This window comes from Hypanus sabinus, unplaced genomic scaffold (assembly GCF_030144855.1).
Source record: "Hypanus sabinus isolate sHypSab1 unplaced genomic scaffold, sHypSab1.hap1 scaffold_820, whole genome shotgun sequence".
NCBI lineage: Eukaryota > Metazoa > Chordata > Chondrichthyes > Myliobatiformes > Dasyatidae > Hypanus > Hypanus sabinus.
This window is the reverse complement of record NW_026781673.1, coordinates 92,501-113,708: the sequence shown is the minus strand read 5'-3', so window position 1 is coordinate 113,708 and position 21,208 is coordinate 92,501. Positions and strand designations below refer to the sequence as shown.

At 52.6% G+C, this 21,208-nt stretch overlaps 1 protein-coding gene across 1 annotated transcript in view; it reads right to left on the bottom strand.

Annotated features, from left to right (window-relative positions):
* The window catches only part of LOC132390252 (E3 ubiquitin-protein ligase RNF5-like), a 57,824-nt gene that overhangs the window by 25,861 nt on the left and 10,755 nt on the right, over positions 1-21,208 (bottom strand). Inside the window, exon 2 of the mRNA XM_059962860.1 lies at positions 2,635-2,653. Coding sequence (XP_059818843.1) covers positions 2,635-2,653 — 19 coding nt within the window. The remainder of the gene's footprint in view (positions 1-2,634; positions 2,654-21,208) is intronic.

Below are 21,208 nucleotides of genomic sequence, written 5' to 3'. Positions count from 1 at the left end.
GGTACGGACAGAGCGGGGCGAGGAGGGACAGAGCGGGGCGAGGGGGGACGGACAGAGTGGGGCGGGGAGGGACAGAGCGGGGCGAGGGGGGACGGACAGAGTGGGGCGGGGAGGGACAGAGCGAGGCGAGGGGGTACGGACAGAGCGGGGCGAGGAGGGACAGAGCGGGGCGAGGGGGGACGGACAGAGCGGGGTGAGGGGGGACGGACAGTGGGGCGAGGGGGGACGGACAGAGCGGGGCGAAGGGGGACGGACAGAGTGGGGCGGGGAGGGACAGAGCGGGGCGAGGGGGGACGGACAGAGTGGGGCGGGGAGGGACAGAGCGGGGCGAGGGGGGACGGACAGTGGGGCGAGGGGGGACGGACAGAGCGGGGCGAAGGGGGACGGACAGAGTGGGGCGGGGAGGGACAGAGTGGGGCGAGGGGGGACGGACAGAGTGGGGCGGGGAGGGACAGAGCGGGGCGAGGGGGGACGGACAGAGTGGGGCGGGGAGGGACAGAGCGGGGCGAGGGGGGACGGACAGAGTGGGGCGGGGAGGGACAGAGCGAGGCGAGGGGGTACGGACAGAGCGGGGCGAGGAGGGACAGAGCGGGGCGAGGGGGGACGGACAGAGCGGGGTGAGGGGGGACGGACAGAGCGGGGCGAAGGGGGACGGACAGAGTGGGGCGGGGAGGGACAGAGCGGGGCGAGGGGGGACGGACAGAGTGGGGCGGGGAGGGACAGAGCGGGGCGAGGGGGGACGGACAGAGTGGGGCGAGGGGGGACGGACAGAGCGGGGCAGGGGTGACGGACAGAGCGGGGCGAGGGGGACGGACAGAGTGGGGCGAGGGGGGACGGACAGAGCGGGGCGAAGGGGGACAGAGCGAGGCGAGGGGGTACGGACAGAGTGGGGCGGGGAGGGACAGAGCGAGGCGAGGGGGTACGGACAGAGCGGGGCGAGGAGGGTCAGAGCGGGGCGAGGGGGGACGGACAGAGTGGGGCGGGGAGGGACAGAGCGGGGCGAGGGGGGACGGACAGAGTGGGGCGGGGACAGGGCGAGGCGAGGGGGTACGGACAGAGCGGGGCGAGGAGGGACAGAGCGGGGCGAGGGGGGACGGACAGAGCGGGGTGAGGGGGGACGGACAGTGGGGCGAGGGGGGACGGACAGAGCGGGGCGAAGGGGGACGGACAGAGTGGGGCGGGGAGGGACAGAGCGGGGCGAGGGGGGACGGACAGAGTGGGGCGGGGAGGGACAGAGCGGGGCGAGGGGGGACGGACAGTGGGGCGAGGGGGGACGGACAGAGCGGGGCGAAGGGGGACGGACAGAGTGGGGCGGGGAGGGACAGAGTGGGGCGAGGGGGGACGGACAGAGTGGGGCGGGGAGGGACAGAGCGGGGCGAGGGGGGACGGACAGAGTGGGGCGGGGAGGGACAGAGCGAGGCGAGGGGGGACGGACAGAGTGGGGCGGGGAGGGACAGAGCGGGGCGAGGGGGGACGGACAGAGCGGGGTGAAGGGGGAGGGACAGAGTGGGGTGAAGGGGGACGGACAGAGTGGGGTGAAGGGGGACGGACAGAGTGGGGTGAAGGGGGACGGACAGAGTGGGGCGAGGGTGGAGGGACAGAGTGGGGCGAGGGTGGAGGGACAGAATGGGGTGAGGGGGGACGGACAGAGTGGGGCGGGGAGGGACAGAGCGGGGCGAGGGGGGACGGACAGAGTGGGGCGGGGAGGGACAGAGCGGGGCGAGGGGGGACGGACAGAGCGGGGCGAGGAGGGACGGACAGAGCGGGGTGAAGGGGGAGGGACAGAGTGGGGTGAAGGGGGACGGACAGAGTGGGGTGAAGGGGGACGGACAGAGTGGGGCGAGGGTGGAGGGACAGAGTGGGGCGAGGGTGGAGGGACAGAATGGGGTGAGGGGGGACGGACAGAGCGGGGTGAGGGGGGACGGACAGAGTGGGGCGGGGAGGGACAGAGCGGGGCGAGGGGGGACGGACAGAGTGGGGCGGGGAGGGACAGAGCGGGGCAAGGGGGGACGGACAGAGCGGGGCGAGGAGGGACGGACAGAGCGGGGGTGAAGGGGGAGGGACAGAGTGGGGTGAAGGGGGACGGACAGAGTGGGGTGAAGGGGGACGGACAGAGTGGGGTGAAGGGGGACGGACAGAGTGGGGCGAGGAGAGATGGACAGAGAGGGGTGAGGGGCGACGGACAGAGCGGGGTGAGGGGCGACGGACAGAGTGGGGCGAGGGGGGACAGAGCGGGGTGAGGGGGGACGGACAGAGTGGGGCGAAGGGGGAGGAACAGAGTGGGGCGAGGGGGGATGGACAGAGCGGGGTGAGGGGGACGGACAGAGAGGGGTGAGGGGCGACGGACAGGGCGGGGCGAGGGGGGATGGACAGAGTGGGGCGAGGGTGGAGGGACAGAATGGGGTGAGGGGGGAGGGACAGTATGGGGCGGAGGAGGGACAGAGCGGGGCGAGGGGGGATGGACAGAGCGGGGCGAGGGGGGATGGACAGAGCGGGGCGGGGGGACAGACAGAGCGGGGCGGGGGTGGACGGACAGAGCGGGGCTGGGGGGACGGACAGAGTGGGGCGGGGTGGGACAGGGCGGGGGGGGTACGGACAGGGCGAGGGGGGACAGTACACAAGACATGTGCTTACCTGGTGGAGACAGGGCCAGCTGGTGCCATACCAAGCAGGGCGTGAGAGAGAGAGAGAGAGAGAGAGAAGGCAGGTGGACACAGTTAATGTCAGGGAGCAAAATTGTGCCGAGACAAGCCCCCCCCCCCACATACACTCCTCTCCAGGTTCCCAAACACAATCTCTCACACACACACAGAGTCTGCACCACATGCTGACCCCGATCCTCCGGGGGTACACTCCCCACCGTGTGTGTTGAGCCCTTAGGCCCGGCCACACACACACACCCTGTTTGGTGACCCCTTGATACATCCCCAAGCCCACAACAGTCAGTGATATTCCCCCCTCACCCAAACACTTCTCTGTTCATACATTACTCTCACAGCACTTCCTCTTCCAGGTTGTTTATAAACCTGAGGCACACCACTGGTCACCAATATGACCCAGAATATCACTGATCCTATTACACTAATCTCACTGCATCGTTGATCCAATTTTCTTCTCAGCTTCAGTCTTTTGCTTTATCCCGTATTTCTTCATGCCCGAACCAAACCAGAATCTATCAACCTTTGCCTTAAATATACATAAAGATTTGGCCTCCAAAGCTGCTTGTGGAGGGATGGGTTAGTAAATTTGGAGGTGTTGTGGGTAGTGTGAGGACTGTCAGAGGCTATAGCAGGACATCAGTAGGAAGCAAAACTGGGCTGAGAGGTGGCAGATAGATTTCAACCCAGATAAGTGTGAGGTGGTTCATTTTGGCAGGTCAAATATGATGGCTGCTTGTGATAAAGAATTCCAGATATTCACCACTCCCTTAATGAGGAATTATATGCAGAATTAAAAGGATTAGAACCTAACTGACTTATTAGCAGCTTGACAAGTCATGCTGTGAGAATAATGTATGAACAGAAAAGCATTTGTTCCACGAGAAGCTTCTCAGTCTACCCTTATCCGTATGTGATAACAATGTATATCATCAGCCAGAACAGTAAATTCAAGACGGGCGGTTCGAATCCCCCGTACAGTTAATTCAAGACAGGCTGTTCGAATCCCCCGTACAGTAAATTCAAGACGGGCGGTTCGAATCCCCCGTACAGTAAATTCAAGACGGGCGGTTCGAATCCCCCGCACAGTAAGTTCAAGACAGGCCGTTCGAATCCCCCGTACAGTAAATTCAAGACGGGCGGTTCGAATCCCCCGTACAGTAAATTCAAGATTGGTGGTTCGAATCCCCCGTACAGTAAATTCAAGACGGGCGGTTCGAATCCCCCGGAACAGTAAATTCAAGACGGGCGGTTCGAATCCCCCGTACAGTAAATTCAAGACGGGCGGTTCGAATCCCCCGTGCAGTAAATTCAAGACGGGCGGTTCGAATCCCCCGGAACAGTAAATTCAAGACAGTCAGTTCGAATCCCCCGGAACAGTAAATTCAAGATGGGCGGTTCGAATCCCCCGGAACAGTAAATTCAAGATGGGCGGTTCGAATCCCCCGTACAGTAAATTCAAGACGGGCGGTTCGAATCACCCTGAACTGTAAATTCAAGACGGGCGGTTCGAATCCCCCGTACAGTAAATTCAAGACGGGCGGTTCGAATCCCCCGTACAGTAAATTCAAGACGGGCGGTTCGAATCCCCCTGAACTGTAAATTCAAGACGGGCGGTTCGAATCCCCCGTACAGTAAATTCAAGACGGGCGGTTCGAATCCCCCTGAACTGTAAATTCAAGACGGGCGGTTCGAATCCCCCGTACAGTAAGTTCAAGACAGGCCGTTCGAATCCCCCGTACAGTAAATTCAAGACGGGCGGTTCGAATCCCCCTTACAGTAAATTCAAGACGGGCGGTTCGAATCCCCCGGAACAGTAAATTCAAGACGGGCGGTTCGAATCCCCCGTACAGTAAATTCAAGACGGGCGGTTCGAATCCCCCGTATAGTAAATTCAAGACGGGCGGTTCGAATCCCCCGTACAGTAAATTCAAGACGGGCGGTTCGAATCCCCCGTACAGTAAGTTCAAGACAGGCCGTTCGAATCCCCCGTACAGTAAATTCAAGACGGGCGGTTCAAATCCCCCGTACAGTAAATTCAAGACGGGCGGTTCGAATCCCCCGGAACAGTAAATTCAAGACGGGCGGTTCGAACCCCCCGTACAGTAAATTCAAGACGGGCGGTTCGAATCCCCCTGAACTGTAAATTCAAGACGGGCGGTTCGAATCCCCCGTACAGTAAATTTAAGATGGGCGGTTCGAATCCCCCGTACAGTAAATTCAAGATGGGCGGTTCGAATCCCCCGTACAGTAAGTTCAAGACGGCCGTTCGAATCCCCCGTACAGTAAATTCAAGACGGGCGGTTCGAATCCCCCGTACAGTAAATTCAAGACGGGTAGTTCGAATCCCCCGTACAGTAAATTCAAGACGGGCGGTTCGAATCCCCCGTACAGTAAATTCAAGACGGGCGGTTCGAATCCCCCGGAACAGTAAGTTCAAGACGGGCGGTTCGAATCCCCCGTACAGTAAGTTCAAGACGTGCGGTTCGAATCCCCCGGAACAGTAAATTCAAGACGGGCGGTTCGAATCCCCCGTACAGTAAATTCAAGACGGGCGGTTCGAATCCCCCTGAACTGTAAATTCAAGACGGGCGGTTCGAATCCCCCGTACAGTAAATTCAAGACAGTCGGTTCGAATCCCCCGGAACAATAAGTTCAAGACGGGCGGTTCGAATCCCCCGTACAGCAAATTCAGGACGGGCGGTTCGAATCCCCCGTACAGTAAATTTAAGATGGGCGGTTCGAATCCCCCGTACAGTAAATTCAAGACGGGCGGTTCGAATCCCCCGGAACAGTAAGTTCAAGACGGGCGGTTCGAATCCCCCGTACAGTAAGTTCAAGACGGGCGGTTCGAATCCCCCGTACAGTAAATTCAAGATGGGCGGTTCTAATCCCCCGTACAGTAAATTCAAGACTGGCGGTTCTAATCCCCCGTACAGTAAATTCAAGACGGGCGGTTCGAATCCCCCGTACAGTAAATTCAAGACGGGCGGTTCGAATCCCCCGTACAGTAAATTCAAGACGGGCGGTTCGAATCCCCCGTACAGTAAATTCAAGACGGGCGGTTCGAATCCCCCTGAACTGTCAATTCAAGACAGTCAGTTCGAATCCCCCGTACAGTAAATTCAAGACGGGCGGTTCGAATCCCCCGTACAGTAAATTCAAGACGGGCGGTTCGAATCCCCCGTACAGTAAATTCAAGACGGGCGGTTCAAGTTCAAGATGAGTGCGTGCTTAGACAAAGGGGGGCGGGGAGTAATCGGTTACAGAAAATAGTAAGACAAATATTCAGAGAATGAAAACAAACTGAGACAGATCTCTAATCCTCTGGGAAAAGACAAATGACCTGCAGGCAGTGAATTTCAGTTAAATATGGAAAGTGAAGTGAAGGCAGGGAAAGAGTATGGTCACCTGATTGGCCTTTGGCAACAAGAGGTAGAAATAAAAGACATAAATTAAATAGTTGGACCGATAACACTAAGCTAAGAGGGACAGACATACGTGGTAAAAGAGGCAATCCTAGGAGTTGGCAAGAGTTGAGAGCGATTTGTGAAATGGGGTAAGGGACAGGAACAGACAAAGGAGATGGAGGAAGAAATTGTATCAGAGGCAAAACATACTGGCCATGCAAGAACGAATAAAAGGAAAAGGGAAATGGAAAATTAAAATAATTCTGGGGTACCCCGCCTCTATCCAGACATACTGACCGATTCCCCAAATGATACTGATGACGATTGGTAATGGGTAAGGCGACCTAATAACCCCACCGTACTATCAACAGCTGAACAAGGGCCATTGGTTTTACCAGGTCCGATACGGACTCAGCCCACGAGGACTGTTCCTAACCTGTAGGTTGGAGTGGCGGGACTATGCCCTGGACCCCTTCTGAACTCTGTGGTGCAGTGAATGCCACCCCTGACAAAAAAAAAGGTCGACCCCCAAGAGTTCTGCAGTTACTTAAGAACAGTCCTGACTATTTATTCCCCTAACTCCCGAGCTCTGTTCCCCCTGACTATGGCCACCCTTACACCTACTGAACAGACATGATCCATCACTCGGTTTGGACATGGCAACTACAACCAGTTAATTGTGACCGGGCAAACCGAACCACGGATGATTGAAAATATATTGGACACCTTGTCCCGTATTCTGGCCCCCTCCATAGATGTAACTAAGGTCTCAGAGCATGAACCCAGGAAAGTTGAGAACCCGGATGATTTCCTAGAACGCTTTAATGTCGTTTATTCTGCACGATCCAGAGATCCGCTGTACACAGCTGGACACCAGTCCCCACAGTACCGTGCTCCCCTCCTCCAAGCCCCACCTGGCAAGGTGGCCAAAAGGGTTAAAGTCAACAATATGAACCGGTCAGACCCCTACTCAAGCTTCAGTAGGCTATTATAAATTAGCTAGTAGCTCACAAAGGACAAAGTACTTCTAGGAAAGTCGTAAATGAGATATCATTGTAGCTGTATGAACGATCTGTGGCCTTGTCAGAAAGAAGTGTCTCATTCAGTCTTTCAAAGCCAACCACAGAGGCCATCGAAAGGGAAAAACGTTCATTCAGATTTTCAGTGGGCGGCCAGAGCAATCTTCTATACTTTAATATTTGGTTTCTTTCCTTGTGAGCACAAGTTAATTTTTGATTTTGGTCCAATTCTGAATGTTACTTAAAAATAAAATCTAGTGTGTTAGCTTGTCAGAAAGAGATTTGTTTGTTTTTACAAGGTTTTGGTATCAAGTATGCCACCAATGTAGTACAGATCTTAATAGACCAGTAGGAACCTGATTTAGCCTTTGACCTGTGCTAGTTACCCCGTTGTTAATACACTACACTGACTGAGATGTGTAAATTCCTGGGCCTTGTCAATTTCCGCCACACTAGATACGAGGTCCTTCTCCTTCGGAACCCCCTTCTCCGTTTTTCCCGTTCTACTGTGAACTCAGCCACCTTTTGAGAATGCCTCCTGAGCGTCTAGATTCACCGCCCCATGATGGTGCAACAAGAAATCGGCAACTGACGTCCCCCTCACTAACCCGGACTAATCTTCTGTGTTGATGGGAGCTCCTTTGTAGACAACCAAGGCCAGCGCCGTGCAGCCAATGTGGTTGTTTCTGACACAGAAACCGCTTCCTTTCCTTCTCCTCCCTCGACGCAGCAAGCTGAACTCTTCGCACTCACAAGGGCATGCATCCCAGCCACTGGGAAATCGGCCGATATTTTTATGCCTTTGGAGTCGCTCATGACTTTGGCCAACTTTGGAAAGCTAGGGGATATGTCACCTCCTCTGGTATGCCCATCACTAATGAAATTTACATCAACAACCTTTTGTCCGGCATCTCTCTTCCTTCACAATTGGCCATTATTAAATGCTCTGCACACACTACTGAGACTGACCGTGGAAACAACAAAGCTGACTCAGACACGAAACAAGCTGCCCTTACCGGAACACTGATTATTCCCCAAGTGATGAACTGCCGGGGAAAAATCGAATCCCGTTTCCGAATCAAAGTGAATGCCTGGAATTGAGGATGTGTGTGATTTACAGAGGGACGCTTCTGAAAATGAGAAAGCCACCTGGGAATCGGCTGGATGTTTTTAACAAAGAATAAAGAAATTCCTCCTCATCTCCGTTCTAAAAGGATGCCCTGTATCCTTTGCCTTCCAGACCAGACACTCAAGCCTGTAAATTAATCTTTAGGGAATCCTGCACAAGGATTGCAAAGCCCCTTTGCACCTCTCTCCAGTTAGAAAATAGTCAACCCATTCATCTCTTCTACCAAAGTACATGACCATTCTTCCTGACACTGCATTCCATTCTCCTAATCTGTCCAAGTGCTTCTGCAGCATCTCTACATCCACAAAACTTTCTGCCCCTCCACCTATCTCTGTATCATACACAAACGTTGCACCAAAGCCATCAATTCCATCATCCAAATCAGTGACATAAGACCTAAAACGAATCGGTCCCAATACCGGCAACAAACGGAAAAGGCTCCCGTTACTCCCACTCTTTGCCTCCTGCCAATCAGCCACTGCTTTACCCCCGTTAGAATCTTGCCTGTAATACCACAGGCTCATTGCTTGTTACACAACCTATGCTTGGCCTATAGTTCCCTTTCTTCTGCCTCTCTCCCTCCTTGAAGACTGGAGTGACATTTGCAATATACTATGTTGGTATCGTACACACTTGAAAACCGTTCCCAGCAGATCCGCAGTCACTGGTGCAAAGGACTTGTTTCAACAGATGTTTTGATATACACTTGACAGGTAAAATGTTTGATATTTCACTCACGTCCAGGGTGGGAAAACCTCAGCCTCCCCAGGGGGTGGGGAATCTGCCCCTCCCCACTGACACAGAGAGGTAGGGAATCTGCCCCTCCCCACTGACACAGAGAACCTATCCCCAGGGGGTGGGGAATCTGCCCCTCCCCACTGACACAGAGAGGTAGGGAATCTGCCCCTCCCCACTGACACAGAGAACCCATCCCCAGGGGGTGGGGAATCTGCCCCTCCCCACTGACACAGAGAGGTAGGGAATCTGCCCCTCCCCACTGACACAGAGAACCCATCCCCAGGGGGTGGAGAATCTGCCCCTCCCCACTGACACAGAGAACCCATCCCCAGGGGGTGGGGAATCTGCCCCTCCCCACAGAGAACCCATCCCCAGGGGGTGGGGAATCCAGCCTCAGCAGAGGAATTCATCTGAATTGATGCAGATCACACCAACGTCCACGAGCCCGAGCTACCCACGATTATTATCGAGGTGCAGTACCCACACTGTGGGATGGTGTTGTGCCATTGGCACTGGACACAGGGCAGGTGGTCCTGCGTTCAGTCTGGTCCGATCCCACCTTGGCAGCACCAGTATCTACATGGTTATCTACTTCTGTAGCTTGGCCCGTAAACCCAATGGACGACTGCACCACCCACTGGGTCGCCATCAGTCGAAGGTGACCTCAATGGCACTCAACCACAACAGCATGTATACCAGAAACAACCTTCATACTCATCTGCCGTTAAACAAAACGACCATCAAACACCCAAAGTGTTTTAAAAAAACAACAAATTGTGCAAACAATAGAAAAGTGAACAGGAACCGCAGTTTCCCCAAAAGTGAGGCCACAGCTATGGAGCCAGTTCAGTGTTGTGACTACCGACGGCTACAGCCCAGTTCGGTGTTGTGACTACTGACGGTCACAGAGACAGTTCAGTGTTGTGACTACCGACGGCTACAGGTCAGTTCAGTGTTGTGACTACTGACAGTCACAGAGACAGTTCAGTGTTGTGTGAGTACTGACGGCCACAGGTCACAGAGACAGTTCAGTGTTGTGTGAGTACTGACCGCCACAGGTCACAGAGACAGTTCAGTGTTGTGTGAGTACTGACGGCCACAGGTCACAGAGACAGTTCAGTGTTGTGTGAGTACTGACGGCCACAGGTCACAGAGACAGTTCAGTGTTGTGTGAGTACTGACCGCCACAGGTCACAGAGACAGTTCAGTGTTGTGTGAGTACTGACCGCCACAGGTCACAGAGACAGTTCAGTGTTGTGTGAGTACTGACCGCCACAGGTCACAGAGACAGTTCAGTGTTGTGTGAGTACTGACGGCCACAGGTCACAGAGACAGTTCAGTGTTGTGTGAGTACTGACCGCCACAGGTCACAGAGACAGTTCAGTGTTGTGTGAGTACTGACCGCCACAGGTCACAGAGACAGTTCAGTGTTGTGTGAGTACTGACGGCCACAGGTCACAGAGACAGTTCAGTGTTGTGTGAGTACTGACCGCCACAGGTCACAGAGACAGTTCAGTGTTGAGGAGATTACTGATGGCCACAGGTCACAGAGACAGTTCAGTGTTGTGTGAGTACTGACGGCCACAGGTCACAGAGACAGTTCAGTGTTGAGGAGATTACTGATGGCCACAGGTCACTAAGACAGTTCAGTGTTGAGGAGATTACTGACGGCCACAGGTCACAGAGACAGTTCAGTGTTGTGTGAGTACTGACCGCCACAGGTCACAGAGACAGTTCAGTGTTGAGGAGATTACTGATGGCCACAGGTCACAGAGACAGTTCAGTGTTGTGTGAGTACTGACGGCCACAGGTCACAGAGAGCTCAGCACATATTCACCTTTCGCTCTTGGTCTTGTCACCTTAATCTTTTCAAATTGGTTCAGGTATGAAATTGGCCGAACTGCAGTTCATTTTTCACTCTTGGGTTGAGACTCCCACTGATGCTATTCAGCCCAGTCCATCTCCTCCATTTAGCAACCAAATGCCTCTTTCGTCTTTTAATTGTATCGTTCTCCACCACTTCCACTGACAGTTCATTCAGGTACTCACGTTCTGGGCTGGGAAGAACCTCAAGCTCTATCCCTCCACTCCAGGCCAGCTCTATTATGGGCACTAGACTGCCCAGCATCCAGGACACATTCAAAGGGTGATGCCTCAGAAAGGCAGCATCCATTGTAAAGGAGCCCCATCACCCAGGACATGCCAGCTTCTCACTGATACCGTCAGGGAGGAGGTACAGGAGCCTAAACCACACTGAACGTTTCAGGAACAGCTTCTTCCCCTCCACCATCAGGTTGCTGAACGCACAGTGAACACTACCTCAGAATTCTCCTCTTTGCACAACTTACTGAATCTAATTACATACATTTCTTATCAATTACAGCTTCTTTATTATTAAAGTTGCAAGAAACAGTTTGTGAACTCTTTACAATTACCTGGTTTTCTGCATTAATTACTCATAAAATGTGGTCTGATCTTAATCTATTATTGTCACAGTAATAGACAAACACAACCTGCCTAAAATATGAGGGCAATTTTTATTAGATACGTCCGAAGAAAACCCACCACTCCAAACAAACTGGAAAACCTCGCATCAACACAACAGAGATGAAACAGTCAGAAAAGGTTGCCCAGTTTGCCAAGTCAGTACAGGGTGCTATGACTACCTCCTCACAAGGAGATACTGCAACAGGACAATGGTCATACCTTCGTGACCCCATCCGTGAATCAGCACTCTCTATCTCTGGAAGAAAGACCACAAAGAGCAGTGACTGGTTTGAGGCAAAGTCCAACATTGTGACTCCTGTCCTCGAAACCAAGCGTGCAGCTCTCACAGAGTACAAGCGCTCACCATCCAACCAAACACTCCAGGCTCTTTGAGCCGCTAGAAGCAAAGTGCAACATACAGTCGGCCCTCCTTATCCGCGGGGGATTGGTTCCAAGACACCCCTGCGGATACTAAAAAATGCGGATGCTCAAGTCCCTTATTTAACCTGGCTCAGGGCAGTGGTCTTTAGGACCCAGCGGAACCCCGGACTTTATTTAACATGTTCAGTGCGGTGGACATTAGGACCCGGTGGCGCAGCTCTGAATCCGCAGTGTTTCTGTTCACGAAAATAAAATCACAATCACGATTGAAAACAAGGTGGAAATAATAAAGCGATCAGAAAGAGGTGAAACGGCATCGGTCATTGGAAAAGCGTTAGGCAACAGTCGGTCAATGGTTGGAACAATTTTAACGGAGTATGTGAAAGGCCCTGCCCTGATGAAAGCTACAATTATTACTAAGCAACGCAGTGGTTTAATTATTGAAATAAGTACGTTTTTTAAGTGTTTTATATGCACAGAAAGGTAAAATATGTACTATATACTAAGAAAAATGTTTAACTGATGCTAAATAATACCAGATTTACCTGTTCCGACTTCAAATCCGACCTAAGGATGGACTCAGGAACGGAACTCATTCATTACACGGGGACTGCCTGTACCTTTAACTCATTTCTAGATTTCTTATAATACCTAATACAATCTAAATGTTATGTAAATAGTTATTATACTGTATTATTTAGGGAGTAATGACAAGAAAAAATACTCTGTACATGCTCAAACAACAAGTGCTGGAGAGAGAACTTCTGGGTTTTCCCGATCCGTGGTTGGTTAAATCCGTGCATGCGGAATCCGCAAATAAGGAGGGCCGACTGTACTGCAAGGCAGCGTGCAAATGAGTCCTGGCTCCAGCTCAGTGAGGACATTCAGACAGCAGCTGTGACCCACAACATCAGATTGATGTATGATGGTATCAAGAAGGCCCTTGGCCCTTCACAGAGCAAGACAGCAGCCCTGAAGTCATCCAGTGGTGAAATAATCACCGATAAAAGCAAGCAGATGGAAGGCTGGGTAGAACACTACTCTGAGCTCTACTCAAGGGAAAATGTTGTTAGCTCAGCCATCGACTGACTACCAGTCATGGATGAACTTGACTCCGAACCAACCATTGAGGACCTCAGCAAGGCAATTGACAGTCTGGCCCCAGGGAAAGCTCCCGGCAATGATGGGATTCCTCCAGACCTGATCAAACACTGCAAGAGCTCACCCCTCCAACCTTTACACGAGGTCCTCCATCAGTGCTGGAAGGAAGCAGCCGTACCACAGGATATGCGCGACTCCCAAAATCGTCACTTTGTACAGGAACAAGGGTGATAGGAGTGACTGCAACAACTACTGGGGTATCTCCCTCCTGAGTATTGTTGACAACGTCTTTGCTCATGTAGCTCTGACACGTCTACAAACTCTGGCAGAACGAGTCTACCCTGAGTCCCAATGCGGTATTCACACAAGGAGGTCAACTGTCAACATGATTTTCTCACTCCGTCAACTCCAGGAGAAGTGCAGGGAATGTCACTTTCATCAACTTGACCAAGGCATTCAACCTTGTCAGCAGGGTTGGGCTCTTTTAGATCCTCCTCAAGATCGGCTGTCCCCTGAAACTCCAAAGTATCATGAAGTCATTCCCTGATGACATGAGGGCTACTGTTCAGTACGATGGCAGCTCATCAGAACCCTTCGCTATTTGTAGTGGAGTCAAACAAGGATGCATGTTGGCCCCAACAACTCGGCATCTTCTCTCTGCTATTGAAGCAAGTGTTTGGGACGTTGACAGAAGACATCTACATGCACGCCAGGTCTGACGGGCGGCTGTTCAACCCTGCATGCCTGAGAGCAAGAACAAAGGTGCAGAAGATTTTAATACGTGACATGCCCTTTGCCGATGATGCTGCTATAACCTCGCACACCAAACAGCAGCTACAAACTCTGATGGACTGCTTCTCTAAGGCATGCAAGGACTTAGGCTTACCATCAGCCTAAAGAAAACAAATGTCCTTGCACAGAACGTGGTGGAGACACCAGTCATTACCATCGACAATTACGATCTAGAAGTGGTCCACGAGTTCACCTACTTGGGGTTGACCATTAGCGACACTCTCTCCCTCGATGCTGAAATCAACAGGCGTATCGGTAAAGCAGCATTGATCCTTGCTAGACTCTCCTCGCAGGTCTGGGAGAATCCGAAACTCACTACAAAGACCAAGACTGCCATATACAATGCACCCTCCTGTATGGTAGCAAGACTCCAACCAGGAGAGGAAACTCGATAGTTTTAACCTGAGCAGCCTTCGCCGCATCCTCGGCATCACCCGGAGAGACAGGGTCCCAAACTCTGAGGTCCTCTCCTCCCGCGCTGGACTTCCCACAGTGTTCACACTTTTAGGACAACGCAAACTGTGCTGGCTGGGCCATGTCCGTCGTATGAAGGATGGTAGACTGCCAAAGGACATCCTCTACGGAGAACTAGCACCAGGCTAGAGGAACGTTGGTAGACCCCAGCTTCACTTCAAGGATATCTGCAAGCGCGACATGAAAGCCTTAAAAATCATCACAGAGTGCTGGGAGGACATAGCAGATGACGACCACAAATGGTGAGGTATTCTTCAGCAACACCTGGAGCAAGGCGAAAGAGTGATCCTGAGTCAGTTTGAGGAGCGGAGAGCTAAACGGACAACAATTCCACAATGCCCTACACATGCAGTAACTGTCGACACTTTCCAGGATCGGCTTCAATAGCCACAGTCGACACTGCTCGACAAACCAGTGACTACCAGAGGCACAGTACCCATGGTCGACCACGACCGATGGAGGCCACACACACAACAGAGGGTATGGGGAGAAGGCAGGGGAGGGGGGATGACTGGAAGAATCGGATCAGCCATGATTGAATGGCAGGGCAGACTCGATGGGCCAAATGGCCTACTTCTACTCCAGTATCTCATGGTCAAACTAGCCAATAATATAAAGCAGGATACCAAAAGTCTTTTTTCAGTTATATAAAGAGTAAAAGGGAGGTGATAATTGATATTGAACCACTGGAAAATGATGCTGGTGAAGTAGCGATGGGGAACAAAGAAATGGCAGATGAATTTCACGTGGAAGACATTATCACAAGGTGGTACAGTACAGGAACCCTGGTGTTCAAAGGCTGTTGAAAATCCAGTCAAGAAAAGCTTCTGAAAGGTTCAAAACCACGAGGTAATGATAGAGATCTAGAAGATGATAAGGCTAGTAGGAAGGGGCTTAAGAATGAAATTAGGAGAGCCAGAAGGGGCCATGAGAAGCCCTTGGCAGACAGGATTAATGAAAACCCCAAGGCATTCTACATGTATGTGAAGAGCAAGAGGATAAGACGTGTGAGAATAGGACCAATCAGGTGTGACAGTGGAAAAGTGTGTATGGAACCAGAGGAGATAGCAGAGATACATAATGAATACTTTGCTTCAGTATTCACTATGGAAAAGGATTTTGGCAATTGTAGGGATGACTTACAGAGGATTGAAAAGCTTGAGCATATAGACATTAAGAAAGAGGATGTGCTGGAGCTTTTGGAAAGCATCAAGTTGGATTAATCTCTTGGACCGGATGAGATGTACCCCAGGCTACTGTGGAAGGCGAGGGAGGAGATTGCTGAGCCTCTGGCGATGATCTTTGCATCATCAATGGGGACGGGAGAGGTTCCGGAGGATTGGAGGGTTGCAGATGTTGTTCCTTTATTCAAGGAAGGGAGTAGAGTTAGCCCAGGAAATTATAGACCAGTGAGTCTTACCTCAGTGGTTGGTAAGTTGATGGAGAAGATCCTGAGAGGCAGGATTTATGAACATTTGTAGAGGCATAATATGATTAGGACTAGACAGCATGGCTTTGTCAAAGGCAGGTCATGCCTTACGAGCCTGATTGAATTTTTTGAGGATGTGACTTAACACATTGATGAAGGTAGAGCAGTAGATATAGTGTATATGGATTCAGCAAGACATTTGATAAGGTACCCCATGCAAGGCTTATTGAGAAAATAAGGAGGCATGGGATCCAAGGGGACATTCCTTTGTGGATCCAGAAATGGCTTGCTCACAGATGGCAAAGAGTGGTTGTAGATGGTTCATATTCTGCAAGGAGATCGGTGACCACTGGAGTGCCTCAGGGATCTGTTCTGGGACCCTTACTCTTCATGATTTTTATAAGTGACCTGGATAAGGAAGTGGAGGATGGGTTAGTAAGTTTGCTAATGACACAAAGGTTGGGGTGTTGTGGATTGTGTGGAGGGGTGTCAGAGGTTACAGCGGGACATTGATAGGATGCAAAACAGGGCTAAGAAGTGGCACCTGGAGTTTAACCCAGGTAAGTGTGAGGTGGTTCAGTTTGGTAGGTCAAATATGATGGCAGAATACAGTATTAATGGTCAGACTCTTGGCAGTGTGGAGGATCAGAGGGTTCGAGTCCATTGGGCACTCAAAGCTGCTGTACAGGTTGACTCTGTAGTTAAGAAGGCATATGGTGTAAGGAGATAATGCTGAGGCTCTATAACACACTAGTCAGGCTGCACTTGGAGTACTGTCAACAGTTTTGGGCCCCATGTCTCAGAAATGGTATGTTGTCATTAGAGAGAGTCCAGAGGAGGTTCATGAGGATGATTCTGGGAATGAAGGGGTTAACCTAAGCAGCATTTGGCAGCTTTGGGCCTGTACTCACTGGAATTTAGAAGAACGTGGGTGTGGAGTGGATGTTGCCTGTGGTGATGCTATCCAGAACTAGAGGGTACAGCCTCAAAATTTTGGGGCTATCCTAACAGAGGTAAGAAGGGACTTTTTTTGCCAGGGAGTAGTGAATCTGTGGAATGCTCCGCTACAGACTGTGGTGGAGGCCCAGTCCATGGGTGGAAGTTGATCATTTCGTGATTGGTCAGGGCATCAAAGGACATGGCGAGGAGGCAAGTTTATGGGGTTGAATGGGATCCAGGATCAGCCAAGATTTGTTGGGCTGAGTGGCCTAGTTCTGCTTCTATGTCTTATGGTATTAAACTATTAATACACAAACCATTGTAATTCTTCTCATCAATACTGAGTACATCATTTAAACAATCACAGTCTAGGTTTAAAACAAAAGTATGTGGAGCTCAATTTTGGTTTAACCAGACCATAACTTTTTTCCAGCTGACTTCAGAGTCTCCCACATGCCTTCTGGCAAACACTAGCTGAGATTTCATGTGAGTTCTTTTTCAACAGTGGCTTTCTCTTTGCCAATCTCCCGTTAAAGCTGTGACTGGTGAAGCACCCGGGCAACAGTTGTTGTATGTGCAATCTCCTCCACTGAAGCTTGTAACTCATTCGGAGTTGCGATAAGTCTCTCGGTCGCCCCCCTCACTACTCCTCTTCTTGCATGGTCACTCAGTTTTACAGGATGGCTTGCTCCAGGCAGTATTACAGCTGTGCCATATTCTTTCCATTTTTTGATGATTGACTTAACTGTACTCCAAGGGATATTCAGTGACTTGGAAATTCTCTTGTATCCATCTCCTGGCTTGTGTTTTTCAATAACCTTTTTGTGGAGTTGCTTGGAGTGTTCTTTTGTCTTCATGCTGTAGTTTTTGCCACTGACTCTCCAGCAGTTGGACCTTCCAGATACAGGCGTATTTTTACCACAATCAGTTGAAACACCTTGACTGCACACAGGTCTCTAAAAGCAAATCTGCATTTAAATAATTAGATGACCTCTAAAACCAGTTGGCTGTGCCAGTGATGATATGGTGTGACATCTTAAAGGGGTGGGGGGTAAATACTTATGCAATCAATTATAATGTGTCTTATATTTGTAATTAATTTAGATCACTTTGCAAAGATCTGTTTTCACTTCGACAAGACAGAGTATTTTTCTGTTGATCAGTGTCAAAAAAAACAAATTAAACCCACTGTGATTCAATGTTGTAAAACAGTAGAACACAAGACCTTCCAAAGGGAGCAGTGAATACTTTTTATAGACTCTGTAGAACTGTTTATGTGCACCATGCCTTGATCAAAGAAGAATTGTAGAGATAGATGAAGCTGGAAAAGGTTACGAAGGCACTTCTAAAGACCTGTGCGTTCATCAGTTCACAGTGAGGGAAACTGTCCGCAAATGGAGGAAACTCAGTACTGTTGCTACTCTCCCTGGCAGTGGGCATCCTGCAAGGATCACACCAAGAGCACAATGTGCAATGCTGAAGGAAATTAAAAAGAACCCAAGGAAACAGCAAAATCTTTAGCATTTGTTAAAATCTTTGTTCATTTGTCCACTGTAAGTAAAACACTGAACAAGAATGGTGTTCACAGAAGGACACACAGAGGAAACATTGCTACACGTCTCAGATTTGCAGAAGATCACCAGGGTGATTCTGGGACAATGTTCAGTGGGCAGATGTGACAAAAGTTGAACGTTTTGGCATCTTAACTGTGAGGGCTGGTGGAAGGAGTATCCCGGTCTGGGTTTGGTGGAAGGAGTATCCCGGTCTGGGGGCTGGTGGGAGGAGTATCACGGTCTGGGGGGGCTGGTGGAAGGAGTATCACGTTCTGGGGGGCTGGTGGGAGGAGTACCACGGTCTGGGTTTGGTGGAAGGAGTATCCCGGTCTGGGGGCTGGTGGGAGGAGTATCACGGTCTGGGGGGGCTGGTGGACGGAGTATCACGGTCTGGGGGGCTGGTGGAAGGAGTATCACGGTCTGGGGGGCTGGTGGAAGGAGTATCACGGTCTGGGGGGCTGGTGGAAGGAGTATCACGGTCTATGGGGCGGGTGGACGGAGTATCACGGTCTGGGTTTGGTGGAAGGAGTATCACGGTCTGGGTTTGGTGGGAGGAGTATCACGGTCTGGGTTTGGTGGGAGGAGTATCACGGTCTGGGGGCTGGTGGAAGGAGTATCACGGTCTGGGGGGCTGGTGGGAGGAGTATCACGGTCTGGGGGCTGGTGGGAGGAGTATCACGGTCTGGGGGCTGGTGGGAGGAGTATCACGGTCTGGGGGGCTGGTGGGAGGAGTATCACGGTCTGGGGGGCTGGTGGAAGGAGTATCACGGTCTGGGGGGCTGGTGGATGGAGTATCACGGTCTGGGTTTGGTGGAAGGAGTATCACTGTCTGGGTTTGGTGGGAGGAGTATCACTGTCTGGGTTTGGTGGAAGGAGTATCACGGTCTGGGGGGGCTGGTGGGAGGAGTATCACGGTCTGGGTTTGGTGGGAGGAGTATCACGGTCTGGGTTTGGTGGGAGGAGTATCACGGTCTGGGGGGCTGGTGGAAGGAGTATCACGGTCTGGGGGCTGGTGGAAGGAGTATCACGGTCTGGGTTTGGTGGGAGGAGTATCACGGTCTGGGGGCTGGTGGAAGGAGTATCACGGTCTGGGGGCTGGTGGAAGGAGTATCACGGTCTGGGGGCTGGTGGACAGAGTATCACGGTCTGGGGGCTGGTGGACGGAGTATCACGGTCTGGGGGCTGGTGGGAGGAGTATCACGGTCTGGGGGCTGGTGGGAGGAGTATCACGGTCTGGGGGCTGGTGGGAGGAGTATCACGGTCTGGGGGGCTGGTGGACGGAGTATCACGGTCTGGGTTTGGTGGGAGGAGTATCACGGTCTGGGGGCTGGTGGGAGGAGTATCACTGTCTGGGTTTGGTGGGAGGAGTATCACGGTCTGGGTTTGGTGGGAGGAGTATCACGGTCTGGGTCTGGTGGAAGGAGTATCACTGTCTGGGTTTGGTGGGAGGAGTATCACGGTCTGGGGGGCTGGTGGACGGAGTATCACGGTCTGGGGGACTGGTGGGAGGAGTATCACGGTCTGGGTTTGGTGGGAGGAGTATCACTGTCTGGGTTTGGTGGGAGGAGTATCACGGTCTGGGGGCTGGTGGGAGGAGTATCACTGTCTGGGTTTGGTGGGAGGAGTATCACGGTCTGGGGGCTGGTGGACGGAGTATCCCGGTCTGGGGGCTGGTGGAAGGAGTATCACGGTCTGGGGGGCTGGTGGGAGGAGTATCACGGTCTGGGTCTGGTGGGAGGAGTATCACGGTCTGGGTTTGGTGGAAGGAGTATCACGGTCTGGGGGGCTGGTGGGAGGAGTATCACGGTCTGGGTTTGGTGGAAGGAGTATCACGGTCTGGGGGGCTGGTGGGAGGAGTATCACGTTCTGGGGGGCTGGTGGGAGGAGTATCACGGTCTGGGGGGCTGGTGGGAGGAGTATCACGGTCTGGGGGGGCTGGTGGAAGGAGTATCACGTTCTGGGGGGCTGGTGGGAGGAGTATCACGGTCTGGGGGCTGGTGGATGGAGTATCACGGTCTGGGGGCTGGTGGAAGGAGTATCACGGTCTGGGGGCTGGTGGGAGGAGTATCACGGTCTGGGGGGCTGGTGGGAGGAGTATCACGGTCTGGGGTCTGGTGGGAGGAGTATCACGGTCTGGGGGGCTGGTGGGAGGAGTATCACGGTCTGGGTTTGGTGGGAGGAGTATCACGGTCTGGGTTTGGTGGGAGGAGTATCACGGTCTGGGGGGCTGGTGGGAGGAGTATCACGGTCTGGGTTTGGTGGGAGGAGTATCACGGTCTGGGTTTGGTGGGAGGAGTATCACGGTCTGGGTTTGGTGGGAGGAGTATCACGGTCTGGGGGGCTGGTGGGAGGAGTATCACGGTCTGGGGGGCTGGTGGAAGGAGTATCACTGTCTGGGTTTGGTGGAAGGAGTATCACGGTCTGGGTTTGGTGGAAGGAGTATCACGGTCTGGGTTTGGTGGGGGGAGTATCACGGTCTGGGTTTGGTGGGAGGAGTATCACGGTCTGGGGGCTGGTGGACAGAGTATCACGGTCTGGGGGCTGGTGGACAGAGTATCACGGTCTGGGGTTTGGTGGAAGGAGTATCACGGTCTGGGGGGGCTGGTGGGAGGAGTATCACGGTCTGGGTTTGGTGGGAGGAGTATCACGGTCTGGGTTTGGTGGACGGAGTATCACGGTCTGGGTCTGGTGGGAGGAGTATCACGGTCTGGGTTTGGTGGACGGAGTATCACGGTCTGGGGGGGCTGGTGGAAGGAGTATCACGGTTTGGGGGCTGGTGGATGGAGTATCACGGTCTGGGGGGCTGCTGGACGGAGTATCACGGTCTGGGGGGCTGGTGGAAGGAGTATCACGGTCTGGGGGGCTGGTGGGAGGAGTATCACGGTCTGGGGGGCTGGTGGGAGGAGTATCACGGTCTGGGGCTGGTGGGAGGAGTATCACGGTCTGGGGGCTGGTGGAAGGAGTATCACGGTCTGGGGGGCTGGTGGAAGGAGTATCACGGTCTGGGGGCTGGTGGGAGGAGTATCACGGTCTGGGGGCTGGTGGAAGGAGTATCACGGTCTGGGGGGCTGGTGGGAGGAGTATCACGGTCTGGGGGGC